Below are 19,323 nucleotides of genomic sequence, written 5' to 3' on the forward strand. Positions count from 1 at the left end.
AAAAATTTCCTACCCAGCAAAACTATCCATCAAATTAGATGGGGAAATAAGAAGCTTCCATGACAAACAGCAACTGAAGGAATTTATGTCTTCAAAATCAGCGCTAGAGAAAATACTCAAGGAGATTAACTGCAAAGAGGAAATGGGTAATTCACGCCAGAACCAAAGAAACAAGAATTCCCATCCAGCAGACAACTAAGCAAAGAAGAATAAACAGTATCTCAAACAGAAATCAAACAGATCTTAACATGTTGGGAATTAAAAATTATCTCTCTATAATCACACTGAATGTAAACGGCCTCAACTCCCCAATAAAAAGACATAAAGTGGCAAAATGGATTAAAAGCCAGAATCCATCCATCTGCTGCTTACAAGAAACACACCTCACAAGTAAAGATAGGAACAAACTCAAGGTAAAGGGCTGGAGCAAGGTAATCCATGCTAATGGTACTTGAAGACAAGCAGGAGTAGCAACTATGATATCAGACAAGTTAGACTTCAAACCCAAACTTATTAGAAGAGACAAAGAAGGTCACATTTTACTGGTAAAAGGAATAGTCCAGCAAGAGGAAATAACAATAATCAACATCTATGCCCCAAACATAGGGGCAGCTACTTTCATAAATCAAACTCTTTGTGACATGAAGCCACACATAAATCCCAACACAATAATACTGGGAGACTTCAACACACCTCTCACAATACTAGACCGATCTTCCAGACAAAGGGTCAGTAAAGATGTCTCAGAACTAAAGAACACCATTAACCAAATGGACCTTTTGGACACATATAGAATATTTCACCCAACTACAGCAGAGTTTACATTTTTCTCAGCTGCTCATAGAACCTTCTCCAAAATAGATCACATCCTGGGACACAAAATGAGCACTAGCAAATTTAAAAAATGTTACATACTTCCCTGTGTCATTTCAGACCATAATGGAATGAAACTAGAAATCAACTATAAGAAGACCCAGAGAAACAACATAAACATGTGGAGACTGAACACCACACTTCTGAATGAAGAATGGGTCATTCATAGAATATGTAAGAGGTGAAATCAAGAAATTTCTAGAAACAAATGAAAATAAAGAAACAACATATCAAAACCTCTGGGACACTTTGAAGGCAGTATTAAGAGGAAAATTTATAGCACTGAGTGCTCACATAAGAAAAACAGAAAATCTTCAAATAAATAGCCTTATGACACACCTCAAAGCCCTTGAAAAGCAGGAACAATTGAACCCCAAAGCCAGCAGAAGACGGGAAATTATTAAAATTAGAGCAGAAATTAACGAAATAGAGAATAAAAAAACAATACAGAAAATCAACAAAACCAAAAGCTGGTTTCGTGAAAAAATTAACAAGATTGATAAACCACTAGCCAACCTAACTAAAAAAAAGTGAGAATGAACCCAAATTATGAAGATAAGGGATGAAAAAGGAGACATTACTACTGACAGCGTAGAAATCCAGAGGATTATCAGAAACTACTTTGAAAAACTATACTCCAACAAAATGGAAAATCTGGAGGAAATCGACAACTTTCTAGATAAATACAACCTTCCTAAACTGAGTCAAGAAGATATAGAACACTTAAACCAACCAATAACAATCAAAGAGATTGAAATAGCAATAAAGAGCTTACCATCAAAGAAAAGCCCAGGACCAGGTGGTTTCCCAAGTGAATTCTATAAAACCTTTATAGGAGAACTAATTCCAATACTACTCAAACTATTTCGGGAAATAGAAAAAACCGGGACTCTCCCAAATACATTCTATGAAGCCAACATCACACTAATACCCAAACCGAATAAAGACAGTTCAAGGAAGGAAAACTACAGGCCTATATCTCTGATGAACTTGGATGCAAAACTATTAAACAAAATACTAGCAACACGCATTCAAAACCACATCAAGAAAATCATTCACCATGACCAGGTAGGGTTCATCCCAGGGATGCAAGGCTGGTTCAATATACGAAAAACAATCCATGTAATTCATCATATAAACAGAATCAAAGAAAAAAACCACATGATCATCTCAATAGATGCTGAAAAAGCATTTGATAAAATTCAACATCCATTTATGATAAAAACACTGCAGAGAATTGGAATAGAAGGAACATATCTCAACATTATTAAGGCAATCTACAATAAGCCCACTGCCAACATCATATTAAATGGGGAAAAACTTCAAGAATTTCCCCTAAAAACTGGAACGAGACAAGGATGTCCACTATCACCACTTCTCTTCAATATAGTACTAGAGACTCTAGCCAGAGCAATAAGGCAAGAAAAGGAAATCAAAGGAGTACAAATAGGAAAAGAAGAACTTAAGCTTTCACTATTTGCAGATGACATGATACTATATTTAGAAAACCCAACAAACTCAACCAAAAGGCTTATAGAACTGATCAACAAATTCAGCAAGGTATCTGGATACAAAATCAATCTTAAAAAATCAGAAGCTTTCCTGTACACCAACCATAAATCCACTGAAAAAGAAATTCAGAAAACACTTCCACTCAGGATCTCCCACAAAAAAATAAAATACCTAGGAATAAACTTGACCAAGGAAGTAAAAGATCTCTACAAAGAAAATCATAAAACACTGAAAAAAGAAATCGAAGAAGATCTTAGAAGATGGAAAGACCTTCCATGTTCATGGATTGGCAGAATTAATATCATTAAAATGGCCATCCTCCCAAAAGTGATCTACAGATTTAATGCAATGCCCATTAAACTACCAAGATCATTACTTACAGACATAGAAAAATCAGTCCTTAAATTTATCTGGAATAACAAAAAGCCCAGAATAGCCAAGGTAGTTCTCAGCAACAAAAACCACGCAGGAGGAATCACAATACCTGACTTTAAACTATACTACAAAGCCATTGTAATAAAAACAGCATGGTACTGGCAAAAGAACAGATATATAGACCAATGGAGCAGAATAGAAGACCCAGAAACAAGTCCACACACTTTCAGCCAATTGATTTTTGACAAAGGGGCCAAAAACATACACTGGAAAAAAGATAGCCTCTTCAACAAATGGTGTTGGCAAAACTGGTTAACCATATGCAGAAAATTGGATGTTAATCCCACTTTTTCACCCTGTACAAAAGTCAACTCACGATGGATCAAAGACTTGGAAATTAAACCAGAGACCTTGAAGCTCCTTGAAGAGGGCATAGGTCCAACACTACAACACATAGGCACAGACAAACATTTCCTCAACAAGACCCCAAAGGCACAACAAATTAAAAGGAGAATCAATACATGGGATTGCATGAAACTGAAGAGCTTCTGTTCAGCAAAGGAAACTATCAAGAACCTCAATCGAGAGCCAACAGAATGGGAGAAGATTTTTGCCACCTACACCACTGATAGAGGACTAATATCTAGAATATACAGAGAACTCAAGAAACTCAACACTAAGAAAACAAAGCATCCAATAACAAAATGGGCAAATGAACTAAATAGACACTTCACAAAAGAAGAAATTCAAATGGCCAACAAATGCATGAAAAAATGCTCAACATCACTGACAATCAGAGAGATGCAAATCAAAACTACCCTGAGATTTCACCTAACTCCAACTAGAATGGCCATCATTCAAAACACAAACAACAACAGATGCTGGCGAGGATGTGGAGAAGTGGGAACTCTAAGACATTGTTGGTGGGATTGCAAATTAGTGCAACCACTTTGGAAAACAGTATGGAGAATCCTCAGAAGAATGGGAACAAATCTTCCATTTGATCCAGCAATACCACTGTTGGGTATCTACCCAAAAGAAAAGAAACCAAACTACCAAACTAATGCATGTGTATCTATGTTCATAGCTGCACAATTCACCATAGTCAAACTATGGAACCAGCCAAGATGTCCATCAACAGATGAATGGATTACAAAACTGTGGGATATGTACACAATGGAATTTTACTCAGCCATCAAAAAAAAAACTCAATTACATCATTTTCAGGGAAATGGATGGAACTGGAGGACATTATGCTAAGTGAGATTAGTCAGGCACAAAAAATAAGAAATCAGATGCTTTCCCTAATATGTGAGAGTTAGGGAGAGATGGGTCATAGGAGGAACTCTTGGAAGAGGATCAGTAACTTTTAACTCTGTTTACATTGTCTTTGGATATACAATATTTTTTTTCATTTTTTAGGGAGTTTATTTACTCTTTTGTTGCCTGTGCCATTGAAATTATATCCAAGAAATCACTTCCAATTTCAATGTTGTGAGGTTTTATGACCCAGATTTTCTTCTAAAAGCTTATAGTATTAAGATTTATATTTAGGTCTTTTATCTATTTTGAGTTAATATTTGTATATGTGTTAGGTAAGGGTCCAATTTTATTCTTTTTCATTTATTATTATTTTTCAACAATATTTAGTTAAAAGACTAGTATTTCCTCCACCAAAAGTTCATGGAAACCTTGTCAAAAATAACTTGACAATGTATGGAAGAATTTATCTCTAGGCTTTTATTTAGCTCCAATGGTTTATATATCTGCCTTTAGAACAGTACTACACTGTTTCAATTATTGTAGCTTTATATGGTTTGAAATCAGAAAATATACATCTTCTAGCTTTGTTCTTCTTTGAGACTGTTTTGGGTATCTAGAGTCCATATTCCATATCAGGATAGATTTTTTCTGAAAAATAAATAAATAAATGTATGATAGTTTCACCTAAAAAAAAAAATAAAAAATATTCTCTGGTAAGAAAGAAAGCAAAACGAAATATTGAAATGTTATCTTTAAGACATCAAAAGTTTGGTACCAGACAAATGAAACTGTTATGTGAGATTATCAATGTTAATATTGTATAAATTGCTATAATACTAGATGTCAACCAGTAAGCCAAGCGTGGGAAGGAGGGATGGGGAGGGAATGGGGTGGGGATCGTGGTAGGGGCTAACTGGGCGAGATGTGCATGTATGTCTACAAACGTATTTTCTTTATACCACTATGATGTATGAATACATTGCACCAATAAAAAATAAATTAAAAAAAAAGATTACTTACCCAGTAAGTAGTAAAAGCAGACAGGCACTTGGACCCAGAGAATTTAACTACAGTGCTCTTCCTCTGAGCCTGCATCCCACATACTTCTAAACACACAGTTTTCTGACTCATGAACATAGTATGCCTTTCCACTAATTCAAATCACCTTTAATGACTTGTGGAAACATTTTTTTAGTTTTTATAATAAGTAGCCATCCATTTCTTATTTAACTTATTCCCTGGTATTTTATATATTAGACAATTAAAATGAGATCGTTTCTATTAAATACTCTTCTAAGTGGCAATTATTGATACACTTGAAAGCATATGAAACATTTATGTTGTCTGACCACCTTACATAAATAATATTTCTCTTGATGTTTTAAGTTTTCTTGGAAGATAATGATATGGCATTTTTGTTTTTTGTTCTCAATTGCTATATCTTTTATTTCTGGTTTTGTACCTTTTTGCATAGAGTGATATTAAATATTAAATATGGGAAAAAAACAAACAGATGAGTGGATTACAAAATTATGGGAAATACAAACAATGGAATTCTATTCTGTAATAAAAACCAAAATTATCATTTGCAAGAAAATAGAAGGACCTGGAGAACATTATGTTAAGTGAGATTAGCCACTCACTGAAAATGAAGGGTCATATGTTTTCTCTAATATGCACAAGCTAGGAAGTAATTGGGATACCAGAGGGACTCCAGAAAATGGAGGGGAAACCTCAGTGGAGCCAAGGACTAGTCTAAGGGAAGGGAAGGGAGAAGATTGAGGTTCATCAATGGAAATAATACCATCAACTATGTGAACATATGTGAATACACCAACATCAATCTCAGTGTACTGTATTGGAAAAGGGGGAAATGGGGAGGTGATGGGGGTCAAGCGCTGTGTGGATATATGTCATGATTTACATTGTAATGTGAGACTATAACGCACCAATAAAAAGCACATTTAAAAAAAGAAAACCAACTATTCTACATATACCTTATTGGAAAATGGTGTATCTGATTTAAATTCAAGTACTCTTTTATGTTTTATATTCTTTTTTGTCTAAAAGGCTTTAAAATGTTACAAACTGTAAAAGGAATAAACTACAATGTCTTCTAATCAGATTTAACCTCCCACACCCAATCATTCCCTTCTTTACTTTCTTGTTTACTAATTCTCTAAAACATAGACATTCCACTCCCAGCTTTCTCATGTTTATTTTTGCTAATATCATGGATTAACTTAAAAAGATTCAGTTAAAATATCCATGTAGCTCCTATCACCTATCCAACCCCACTTGATTTCCAAAGCTTGCCTTTTACCTCAGGCATGGCTGTAACAGATCATAGCAATCTGGCTTTCACAGTGCTTATTATTTTGAAAAAAAATTTTAAATGTGTACTTTGTGATAGATACAATAAACAGGAAGATAAAAAGATAAGTTGAAATGAGATAATAAGAAAAAAATAAAAGCATATATTTGAATATAGATGCAGACTGGGCTAAAATATCCACTTTTTTTATTTACCACCTGTATATGAGCTTGAACTGAGTTTTAGTCTTTAATCTGTAAGATGTTATATATGTCCTATTTTCTTGCTGAGGTAAAAGAGTTTATTTTTATACACACATATAGACATATATATATATGTATATATATATATATACACACACATATATATACTTGTCATATTTTAAACAGGTATAAATAAAATGCATATTTATATCTATGTTGTACATAGACATATATATTTAATATAAAGATATTTATGATATATACTCTATCTTATATAAGATATATATGTAATTGTAAGATTAAATATCACTATATAATATTATAATCAATACAAACTTTCAACTCCTATTCAAACAATTATAAGGCTATGATCTTGGGCTACTTACTCCACTTAGCCTCAATTTCTCCTTCTTAATGGTGAGGAGAACATCTGTGGACTAATAAGCCATGTTCTTTATGTAGCTTTAGGCTTTTTGGGACACAGGCAAGGATGGACCAATGCAATATCTCTATTTACCCTTAAATATTATTTACTGTCAGATTTCTACCAAGGAAGCCATGTATCCATTGTCAGATTCTTTGGGCTTCAAATTTACTTTAGGGTCAAAAGTATGTGCTTATGACTCGCAGATTGTGACCACGTTTACCATCATAGGGTATTTTACGGAAAATAAAAGCTGTGATATTTTGCTTTTTTTCTTCTGATTCTTTTCCCAAACATACACAATCTGGAGTGCTGGCAAGGATGTGGAGAAAGAGGAACTATTTTACCCTGTTGGTGGGAATGCAAACTAGTTCAGCCACTATGGAGATCAGTGTGGAGATTCTTTAGAAAACAGAGAATCGACCCACCATATGACTCAGCTCTACCACTCCTGGGTTTTTTCCCAAAAGGGTTGAAATCAGAACTACAGTAATGATATGTTATGTTCATAGCAGCACAATTCGTAATAGCCAAAATATGGAACCAACCTAGGTCTCCATCAACAGATGAATGGATTGCAAAATTATGGGAAATGCACACAGTGGAATTCTCTTCAGCTATAAAGAAGAAGAAAATTATGGAATTCGCAAGAAGATGGAAATATTTGGAGAATATTATGTTAAGTGAGATCGGCCAAGCACAGAAATAGAAGGGACATATGTTTTCTCTAAAATGCCTAAACTAGGGAGCACTGGGGATACCAGAGGTACTCCAGATAATGGAGGGGAAATCTCAGCAAAGCTAGAATGGAAGGATAGAGGAAGAAGGCTGATGTTGATTAATAGAGGAGCTACATCTGAATATGTGTAAAAGTATGAATATAGCATGGTTAACCTGGATATTCATTGTTGGGGGGGAGAAAAATAGGGGGGTGAGAGGGCACCAAGCACAGTTTAAACATATACCATTTTCAATGAAAAAATAAGTTAAAAATATGGGGTTTTGATATATAAGAGCAAAACTGAACAAAGTTTCCAAGTATGGGTTCTTGTTGCTCAATTAAATCTTTAAGTGTTCACCCTTAACTCGTCTACTCTTCATCAATTTCAACAATCTAGTCATTATTGTTATGCTAAGATGAATAAACTCAGAAATTGTCTTAATAACTCATCAGTTCCCAGTCTTGAAGCTGGCTATTAGCCTTAACAATATTGCAGGATATTAATATATATGTATGCATATATATTTATCTTATACATATATTTACCTTATATATTTGCTTTATATATATATTTGCCTTAGTTTGTTTCATATATTCTATTTACTGATCTCTAAATGGGAATAATGATACATACCTTACCTACAGTTGAACTTACACTAAGAATATTTCCCTGGAGAATAGGGCCTGTGTTTTAATCGCCGCATAATCCCAGTACCTAGACAGTTATATGCACATAGTAGTGCTCAATGTTAGTTTAAATGAATTAAAATAAGTTACAATATGTGAAAGTTTATAAATTTTTAATCTCTCTAAATTTAACAGGTTATTAAGTGCATTAATGACACTTTGAATTAACAAGCACAATTTTTACAACCAATGAATCTGGAAGATAAGTTTTTATTAACATAACCATATCAATAAAGAGGATAACATCTGGCCTATAAGATAACTGAAATTATATTTTTAATGTCTATATCAAAGAACCAGGTGTCTTTTTATCCAAACTAACATTAGATCAACATATTGGCTTAAATATAAGTTTTCCAAATTGAACATACTCAGGTTCTACTTCTACATGAATTTTAATGTACTTCAACCTCCCCAAAGATTTATAGCGTGGATTTCTTAATGAACTCTGAGGCATAGAAATGATGTTGGGACCTACCAAAAGCTGCCAGTGTTGACCTCTGATCACAGATATTGTGCCACTCAGTGCTGAAAGCACCTTACTTCTTTCAAACCATAATTAATTTTCTGTAGTGCTTCAAATAATATATTCAACTACTCACTTTTAATTAAGATTCCTTTTCTTGTTCTAAATTTAAATTATGTTCTGAAAGCATTTTTGTCAATTGCTTTTTCATGTGAGAAATATAATTATGAACTAAATTTTGTTAGTGTCACATTCATACTTTTTGATAATAAAGTTGTGAACGAACAATGACTCCTACACACATATAAACTGTCTTATTCTATAAGTAGAGAAGAACAATTCCGGAAAACACTGATAATGCATGAGTGTCCTCATTTTTAAAAGAACAAATATATTTCCCTTGTAGCTTATAACCAGTTAGCATAATGTAAATTAATCATTAGGAGACTAAGCATAAGTAATAAAGCAAAAACCTTAACACATTTCTATGTCTTTTTACCAATATATGACAATAAGTATTTCAAGAACAAATTTAAAATTTAGTCATTTCAGAGATAATAAGGTCAAAATACAATATTGGTACCGTATGCTTATTGGATCATTATGAAAATGAACCATCTTTAAAGGTGATATTTTATTTCACAACAAAATATTTTAGAGATGTATTTTCTACAGGAAGATTCTAACGTTGATTCTTCTAGCTTCCTAGGTGTCGAGAAGCAGTTGTGGCAATTGCAGCCACAGTGGCAATTTCTCAATTCTGCCTTTGTGAAATCTAGGTCTTAGCTACAGGCCTTGAGGCAGCAATCATACTGGCAGGGGGGCAACCTCTCCAAGCGCTACTGCATTGTTTGAGTATTATTCCTGAGGATCCAGCCTATAACTTTCTTCTCTAGTTCTTCCAACAACTTTCTAAATAATGAATTTCTAAATTTCTTCCTCTTGAAAATACTCTGCATGGTTTTATTTCCTGGGATGAAGCATGAATGGCACACTATTTATATAGTTTTGCTTTATGGAATAGAGAGACAAAACTTTTTTTGACACTGAAAGCAATAAAAAGAGAATAAAGGCTGAGCAGAAGTTAAGCTTGGCTGCATGCTCATTGGCACCTTATCGTTTTCGGTTGCATAATGGACACAAGATACCCTGTGCATATGAACTTGGAGGCTTTTAGCCAGAATTAGGACATTTATCCAGAACCCAGAGAGCACCAGTGAGCTGGAAGGGCGAGTACATGCATCTCAATTCCATTGTGCCTGGTGAAGGCAACAAATAAGCTGTGCAAAGTTGTGTCACCACAGAATCGTGTCCAAAGTGAGCCACTGAGACTTTTGGAGATGTAAGAAAATCTGTCATTTTACTGAGCCACAAGTAACAGCCGAGTTAGTACAAAGCCAGCCATACTGAAATGGGAGCAAGGCATCTTTCTTGTCAAAATAAGGGCCAGTTGTCTCATTGTAATGCTGGGAACTCTAATAAAGTTTCCTTTCCTCTGTTTTCGTACCCCTCAGTGAGCATGAGTGGAAGTCTTCCATGGTTTAATAATATGAATCAGCTCTAACCATGGTCTCTTTGGAGTCTTTGGGGTAATGATGTCACTGGGGCTCCTGGATGGCAGCTTTGAAAGTAAGTACAATTTAGAGGTCTTATATAAATAAGTACTCATTTTAATGGTTTTTTCTAGGAGCTGAAACTTTAATAAACAACTTTTTATAGATAATTATTATTATCAACAGTAGTAGTAGTACCACTGCTACTACTACTAGTAGTAGTTGTAGTAGTAGAAATTGAACCCAGAAACATTCTACCTCTGAGCTTCACCTTCAGCTCTTTGTTTTTTATTTTGAAAAAAGGTCTCACAAAATTGCTGAGGCTGGCCTCAAACCTATGATCCTCTTGTCAGGCTCCTAAATCTTGGGGTTACAGGGAAAAACACCACCCTTGTCTTGCTTATATACTTTATATGATTACATGTTTTTTCATTTAGGTAAGAATTCAAGTAGAAATTATAGGTAGACAGTTCAGGAGAGCTGGGATTAAAAAGTTTAGAAAAGAAAAAAGCTTTTAGAAAATATAGGCTACTTAGCATATTGGATTTCTCCCTATATCAAGGTAACAGTTGCTATTATTGGGATAATATATTTATCAGTTAAAATAATTTTTACTCTCTTTATATATTTCATATTCCAATATTTCTGGCAATGACATGATGAAGAAAAATAATTTCATAACTGGATTGATTAGTGGTCACTTGGGAGGCTCATGTCAAGATGAAGATAATTGACTTGAATTGGATTCAAGATATGAAGTCTCAGATTTCCTGCAAATACGCGATCTCTTAATGATCATCATGGTTTTTCATCAGCGTCAACCAATAAGAAATATAAGACGGGAAATCAGAATTTCTACCAGAAATGAGAGAGGACGCATATACATAGGTTGACATTAGCTCTCTCTTCTATCTTTGGAGGATAAGTTAAGGGATTATCACTGATGCATTACAACTGGGTTGTGTTAAGCAGCAAGAGAAACTTTATCTTCATTCCAAAGAACTTCTGTGGATATTTGCTGACTTGGTTAGCATAAAAAGCAACTTTTCTGCAAGCTACCTCTAAGTAGGAAACATAATGGCTTGGAATAGAAACAGGGAAACTAACTGGGAATTGATTCAATTCCACACTTCTACACTTCTGACTTGCCTAAGAAAGGCAGGATCCATGTGTATTTTTAAATTAAATTGGCTGTCGATCCTACATCAATCTTAACTTTTAATTACTCTGTGTGAGAAACCCTATGGACTCTCCTAAATTTTTCATCTGTTATGTAAAATCCTGGACTGCACTAAGTATTGATTTAGTCTCTCATTAACTAGGTCTATTTGGGCCTCCAACCAGGGCCATTCACTTGTATCAGTGACATTTATTAAAGTTCAACATTAGAAGACACTATATTTCAGGTTAAACATCTTATCATAAGGATTGCAATCACATTTTCATAACAATACGCCTCACGCTTCAGAAGTCTTTATGTCGTTTCTCAACTCATTACACATTCCAAAGGAGGAGAGCAATTTTAAAAGCTTTATGTTTCCCATTATGTTTATTTTTTTATCCACTTTCTAAGGCCAGACTATATTTCAGAGTTTCATGAATAGTGAAGGCAGATTTCAAGGAACATCAGAGTTATGATGGCATCTTTAACTTGACATTCATAGAAAACTCTGAAAGTACATGCTTGGCTGGTTTTATCCAGAACTGTACTTAATTTAAACCCACTCTTTTTTTTCCCCTCAAGTGTCTGCTGTATTTGATAGACCTTCCATTTCTATAAGCTGTTTACACCTGGTTAATATCAAGGGCATTCCATACTCTGGGCAACTTAAGCCAATTTGGAACTGATTTGAATAATGATAAAAAAGCAAGCCAGTGGAATCAGTAAACCACAGAATTTCTTGAACAGAAAGAACCATGAGAATTCCTTCATTCTCTCCCCTCCCTCTCTGATACCCAAAGGTTAAGGCTTTTGCCAAGTTTCTACAGTTAGTGGCAGAGCCTGGTCCAGAACCAATAATTCCTAATTCTACCAAACAAACAAAGCCAAAGGTTATTACTACTTGCTATTCTCTGGCAAGCTTAAGTTTATATATATATATATATATATATATATATATATATATATATGTAAATATACCTCATGGGTATCTTTAGTACATATACACATATTTAGTAAATATTCTTCACAGGCAAACATCCAAATGAGCAACAAGTAGAAAGTATGTATATATATATATATATATATATATATATATATAGATATAGATATATATAGATATATATAGATATATATATAGATATCTTTGACTGATGCACTAAAATTTGAATAGCAGTCACTTCATTCAGTATTCTTTTTTTATTGTTATTTTGTCCAGATGCTTTTAAATCAGAAATTAACTGCCTTCCTACAAATCTATAGTCTTAAGGTCCCATGCAGACTCTAGGACTCACTGCGATCTGCCTTCAGTTATTTATATAATCATCCCCTAGCCTAAGTACCAATAAGCTGACTCTGAAAACTTGGGTAGGGATGAACCTGACGAGTCCTAATTCTATGTATTCAAACAGTGCTGAGGTGTAAAATGAGACGTGAACATTTTTATATGCCAGAACACAGGGATTTGATTTTGAAGGCGGTAAGGAAGGAATAGATTACGGACTCCATGGAAGGTGGGATATTTCCTATTGAAAGGGATTATTGAGTTTTCTGGAAGTGTAACCATGACATAGGGTACCTCTCCACACTATTTCTTGGGCAGCAATTGGGAGTACTGAAGTCCAAGTACTCTATCCACCAACTCCACTGATGGTGCATACACCAGACTTCCTGTGAGGAGCTTGCCTTTTTAAAGAGTAAAAAGAGGCATTTGGGAGGCGGAGACTGGAGGATCCTGTTTTGAGGACAGCCTCAGCTACTTAGTGAAGCTCTTTGCAACTCAGTGAGGCCCTATTTCAAAATAAAGACGAAAAAATAGGGCTGGGGGTGTAGTTTGGAAGTAGAATACCCCTGGGTTCCATCCTCAGTACAGCAATAAATAAATAAATAAATAAATAAATAAATAAATAAATATAAAACAATAAAAATAAAAAATATAAAATAAAATAAATAAAATAAAAATAAAGAGTAGAGAGAGAAAAATAAGCCCAAAGGGAAAACCCAAAGTAGAAACTGAGTCACAACTGGAAAAGCCAATCAGATCAGCGCAAAGGGAAATTTATGTGGTTTGAAAGATCAGTGAGATTTTCACTGTTGGCATTTATTGCTTTTCTTTTATGCCTGAGATTTTCTTTTATTCTAAGATGAATACCCTGTGGGGTCAAATGGATGCATCAGTGCAAACACTTTTACTCATTTCTAACCATGGTGTTGGTTGACTTTGCATTTAAAGCACCGTTTGAAGCCATTTCTGTCCTTTGCAGTACTCTCTCAATCAAACCAATGAATCTGACCAAGAAAGACATATATATTTTATTCAATGAACAGAAGAAAAAAAATATGGTATTTTCACATATATAATGTGAGACCATTATCATCTTACTATTCTCAGTGAGACGGAAGAAAACCCAAGTCTATTATAGCTTCCTGTAAAGTTACAACAGATATTTAGTAAATATACCTCACAGGCAAACATCTGAATGAACAACGAGTAGAAAAATTTTCATTATTTAGCAAATACTCAGCAAATTGCTCAGACACTTTTTAATTTTTACTTGTGGTCTAGCCTTTTAGGGCAGTTTACAAATCTCAAAAGATATTTAGTTTTATTTGTTTATAGACTTCCTTCTCTTTTGGCCCATAATGTTAATAGCCATATTTATTTTCTAATAACCCTCATTCTCATCACTTAGCACCAAATATAATTAATCTATTTTAAAGAATTGACTTTGTTTTCAAAGAACAAAATCTGGCAACTTGATACGGAAATAACTGAGAGAATGTGACTCATCTTTAAAAGCAGTTTTGAAAACAAGCTAAATTGATTCTTATCTGAGGCAATAAGAAGTATTGGGGCAGATACATAGTCTACAGCTAGGGCAACATGTTGGTATAAAACCCAATTGAACCAGATGTTTCTGCTCTGATGCCCGCATGTCTAGTTATAGTCCAACTGACCATTTCAACCCACAAGCCTGTATTGATCAAACCTATTCTGAGTACTTAATAATATTTGTGATCATTTTCAACTCAGAGAAATTCCTTCTTTTGAGAAGATATGGCTTTATGTTGGTAAGCTAATCAACAAATTAATGTCAGCTCCCTTCTTGTGTCATGTTTAGAAATATACCTTTACAACTAAGATTAGCAGTAATTAAGCTAATATTTAGACCTATACAACATTGCCTTATTGAATATTCACAATTTTACATGCTTTTAAATAATTGATTTTTGCTCAAAATTTAAGATTATCCCCCCCATATGTATTACTGCTCTGAGCATTTCTCATAAATTTTAAGGAATTTACTTCCATATCCTTTTCTTTGAAAGATAATTTGAAATAAATATGATTTACAAAACCCATATATTAGAAACCTTACAATTTTATCATTGGAATTGCTTCTTTTTAGCATAGCTTCTGTTACTAACTTAAAATGCTTAAATACATAGACACATCATTTTGAGTTATACTTCAATCAGCTCTTTCACAAAAGTAATTTCTTTCACATCTTAAATCTATGTTTTTCATTTTATTCACCCTTTATGGAAAAGTTTTACACTTTAGTTTTATTGATTTTTGTCTTTTACTTGGTATACTCTGGTATTTCTTCTGACTTCAAATAAATTTAAAATATTTCCCAATAAAACCATCTCACCAAATGACAAAGTATGGTCTTGGGAGAGAAGTTTAATTTTAACTATCTTCCATTTCATTTTGAAACTTTAAAAATTGGTTGTTGAAGTTCTTCCTCATCTCAACTAGGTATACTGGGAAAAAGTATCTCAAATTTATATCTGTGCTTATACCTGCCACAAAAATTGTGTCTCTGATAAATATAAAAGATAGAAAGGACTAGAACTTTATGAATAAATTATAGTGATTAATTTTTTTCATATTTAAGAATTTAATTGTGATTGACTTGACTCAGAAGTTAAATCCAACAATCCTTATGCTCAGTGGAATATTTAAACCATTTTTACTCTTTAAATGTTTGTAAATTTTTCCAATATCTTTTAGTATTAATTCCACTAATTTCCTCTTATGCCTGCAAATCTATACTGCCCAAGGGACAATGCATGCCGCTTTAACTTTGTACATTTAACAGGCTGCAATGCAACAACCTAAATAAGTGCTTTTAACGTAGTGCATCTGAAATTGCCCTTTGTATACTATCAGAGTAATTGAAATCCATGTGCTGGATATTACAAACACTTGCTAGTCTTTTATCTCTATACATCTTTCCCGGTAAGTCCTTATCACATTCTAGGCTACAACAGTATTCTTTATTCATTTTTTCTGAAGTTCAATTTCATAAAAATCTTATATAGAGCTTAAAATCTTATGGTAGAAGATTTATTTACAGTTTTCATTTAAAAACAATTAACTTTCACCTTTTAGTACATCAAGTTTCTCAAGGAACTTTTATATCTTCCTTATCAATTTTACCATTAACAACCAACAGTCATATATTTAGGCACAAATGCGGTTTTTTGATGGATATGAATCAGGTGGCTGGTTTATGCTTTACAGAAAATATCCAGAGTCAGTTCCTAAGGATATTTTCTCCATGATCTAACTTAAAAGAATGAATTAGTCTCATGAGAGAATCTGTGTGTGTGTGTGTGTGTGTGTGTGTGTGTGTGTGTGTGTGTGTACTTTGCACTTCCACTTACTATCTGTACAATAACCCCGTCTTCATTATGGAGTCTTTTTTATGTCCAAAGATACACCTTTTCACACTTTCTTTTTAAAGAATTGGGTTTTGTGATGTGGTTCCAGAGAAACCAAATGAAAAGGCTACATATGCCCATTCTTTGCTTCTGAAAACAGTTGGATTGAATTTCTATTATCTGTACTGAAACCTCACTGAAGACTTGGACTAACCACCTCCTTCCCTTGATTGACTCAGAAATCAGAACAGTCAGGTACAAGCTTCCTGCTCAGGTTTCTATAAAAGCCAAATTGTCCATAATTGGGTTTGGTCAAGTGTATATATGTGTGTGAGATTATGTGTAGCTTCAGAGCTTGCCCTCTCTTGCTGGACACTATGAAAGAACAGCCTCAAGACTTGAATCCTTCCTCTTCTTGTTGTTAGAGCAATGCCATGGTGGAAGCAGACTTACTCAGCTAAATCTTGCCTTGTGAAAATAAATTTATCTTCACACAGTTAAAAGTTGCCTAAAATTTTGTTTCAAAGAAGTTACCAAGGACTCATTTTGGTGTAGTTGCTGTATTAAACAAGAGATGAGAGTATCCTTATTAATGCATGAATATATGTATAGGAGAATTGGTATGTTTTTTGGTTATATACTTCTTTTATTGTACTGGATTCATGATAACCAAAGAGAATATTTTGACCCAGGAGAATGTGTGACAAATATTATTCCATACTCAATGCTAACAAATATGCTATTGAATACCTGCCTAAGTTTCTAAGCCATGGTGGGATTTTTCACCCTACTGCTACATCTCTAATGCACACTCTGCAAAAATGCCTGGACACTTCATTAACATATATAATGAGTGAAGATGGTCGATTTCTCAGGTCCAATTAATCAGTGTAAAACTTATTTTTAATATCAATCAGAATTATCTTTATCTCAGATATTTTCCCACATTTATGCCAAGTTAAAAGCAGTGTTAGTGAATGGTGCCATTCAAATGGCCATTAGGAGTGATGGATGCAAAATCAAAGAATAATTGTTTCATTATTTTATTCAGATTCACTGATTCTCCAATTATCTCCTTTATAGGAGCTATTCAAGGATTTTTAATTGAATTTATGACCTTGAACCCAAATCACATCTTGAGACTCTTTGTGTTCACTCATAGAAGTCTGGTTATTTTATCCCTTATATTTATGTTTTCCTTCATATTCATTCTTTGGAACTCTGAAGAGATGCTTTTTTAAGAAGTTAATTAACTAATTCAAAATTTAGTCTCATTATCTTCATATTTAATTAAGACTTTCTTATTTAAGTCATCACCTTAGCAAGGACTACAAGTATTCCTGAATGTCAGGCTCTTATCTATTTCTCTCAGCTTTTAAGCATAATAAAGTGCCTGGATTCCTTATTTAGTATTTCAGATCTCCTTTCTTTCATGTCACAAAAGATAAATCCACACAGGTGCACTGACAACATCACAGCTTTGGAAGTGCGTCCACCCGCTACCTTATAAATAGTTCAGTCACTTACTTTAATCCATCTTCCTCTGCCCATCACTCTAATGTCAAGCTCACAGATTTAAGAATGTACTTTTCTCAACTTTCAATTTTAAAGCAAGAGTCCAAAAGTCTATTCACTCAACTAACACATACTAAAAGTAGTATCATTTTGACCAATAAGATGTCAATCAGCAAGCAGTCTTTAGGAATATTTGGTAGTCATGCCTGGCATTTTTATTTCAGTGAACATTCAGTGCTAACAAAGCAAAGAATACACCCTTCCTAAAATGTGTTGAGGCTAAAAGGGTTGGGTGGTTACCAGTTTGTCATCTTTGTGTGTTTTCAATATAATCATTCATCTTTGTGTCATTAACATAGTTCTGGTGACTCAATCTTGGTTTCAAGAACATTTTTTCTTTTTTTACTTATTTGTCTCATTTACCCTAGCCAAAATTTTCTTTCTTTAATATTGTTTCCAGAGCCAATAGCTTTGAATTTATTAAAGATTAGGGCATAACTAAAACAAAAGGAATACATATAATACCCACAAAACATAATTTTTGGAACAAATGGAAAGTCTTTGGAGGTGAAATCTCCCTTGAAACAAATGGATTTTGATTCCAATATAGGAGGTAAAACTGGAATTAAAAAGTTCTTTATTTGTCTTCAAGAGAAAAGAAACTGTCAAATGAGCTAAAACAGGCACTAAGAGGTTGATTTGTGAATTTTATCATCTCATGTATTTCTCTCATTTAAGAGAAACTCAGAATTTGATGCTTGTGGCCTTCTGTAGGTTGTATAAAAAAGATGTGTCCCAACACACAAATCATCAATTTCTAAAGTAAAAAAAAAAACTCCATTTAATTCTCAATGTGTAGTTTTCTTTCTATCTATGAGAGTCCTCTGCTACAACTAGAAATGATCATAGGAGTTATTGAGTAGATTCTATTTACAAAATATTTGTTTCAATTAATGAATTGAATTTGCATTCTCCTATTACCTGGTATATAATTCGACTTTAATCAGGATTCTTTCCTAATTGTCTAAAGACTGGACTAGAATCAATAGTTCTCAGTACTAATTTGAGAAGTGTAAGTTAGGTTTTATAGCTTGAAAGTCACCAGTCGCTTCTGTCTACAAATTCATTGTAAACAATACAACTGCAGTTATGAGAATTGGCATTTGAAATTTTCCTATGCCAAATAAGTTTTATGTTTCAAAAGTCCATCATAAAATAGCAATGTAATTTAACTTTTCTTTTAAACAAATAGATACACAGGTAAACATTTCTGTACAAAAACAGAAAAAATATGCCCATTCTACTCACATGGCACCGTGCGGAGGTAGAGGTTGTCACGAATAATTTGCTGAAGTTCGTGGTCAACAGAACCCTTCTGAAATCGTAAGTTGAGGTAGTGACGAAGGTCTTTATCAACGATTCCTCCTAAAAGAATAAAATATGTTGAAAAATATGTTAAGAATGCTATGTGATTTTGTCATTTTGACTCATGAACCAATCTAAAAGATGAATTGTTGAAAACTTCTTTTGACTTTCTGAAATACTTGTTTTAATAATAAAACATACAAAATATGCTGAGATAGTAAT

At 33.7% G+C, this 19,323-nt stretch overlaps 1 protein-coding gene across 3 annotated transcripts in view; it reads right to left on the reverse strand.

Annotated features, from left to right (window-relative positions):
* Window positions 1-19,323, reverse strand: part of MAGI2 (membrane associated guanylate kinase, WW and PDZ domain containing 2) — a gene marked incomplete at both ends in the record, with an annotated part of 1,509,512 nt that overhangs the window by 1,062,321 nt on the left and 427,868 nt on the right. For all 3 annotated transcript variants that reach the window (XM_080701938.1, XM_080701937.1, XM_080701939.1), the window contains one exon: window positions 19,045-19,161. In XM_080701938.1, the coding sequence (XP_080558064.1) occupies window positions 19,045-19,161 (117 nt within the window). The remainder of the gene's footprint in view (window positions 1-19,044; window positions 19,162-19,323) is intronic.

The sequence above is a fragment of the Muscardinus avellanarius genome, assembly GCF_963383645.1.
Source record: "Muscardinus avellanarius genome assembly, chromosome: 9".
Taxonomy (NCBI): Eukaryota; Metazoa; Chordata; class Mammalia; order Rodentia; family Gliridae; genus Muscardinus; species Muscardinus avellanarius.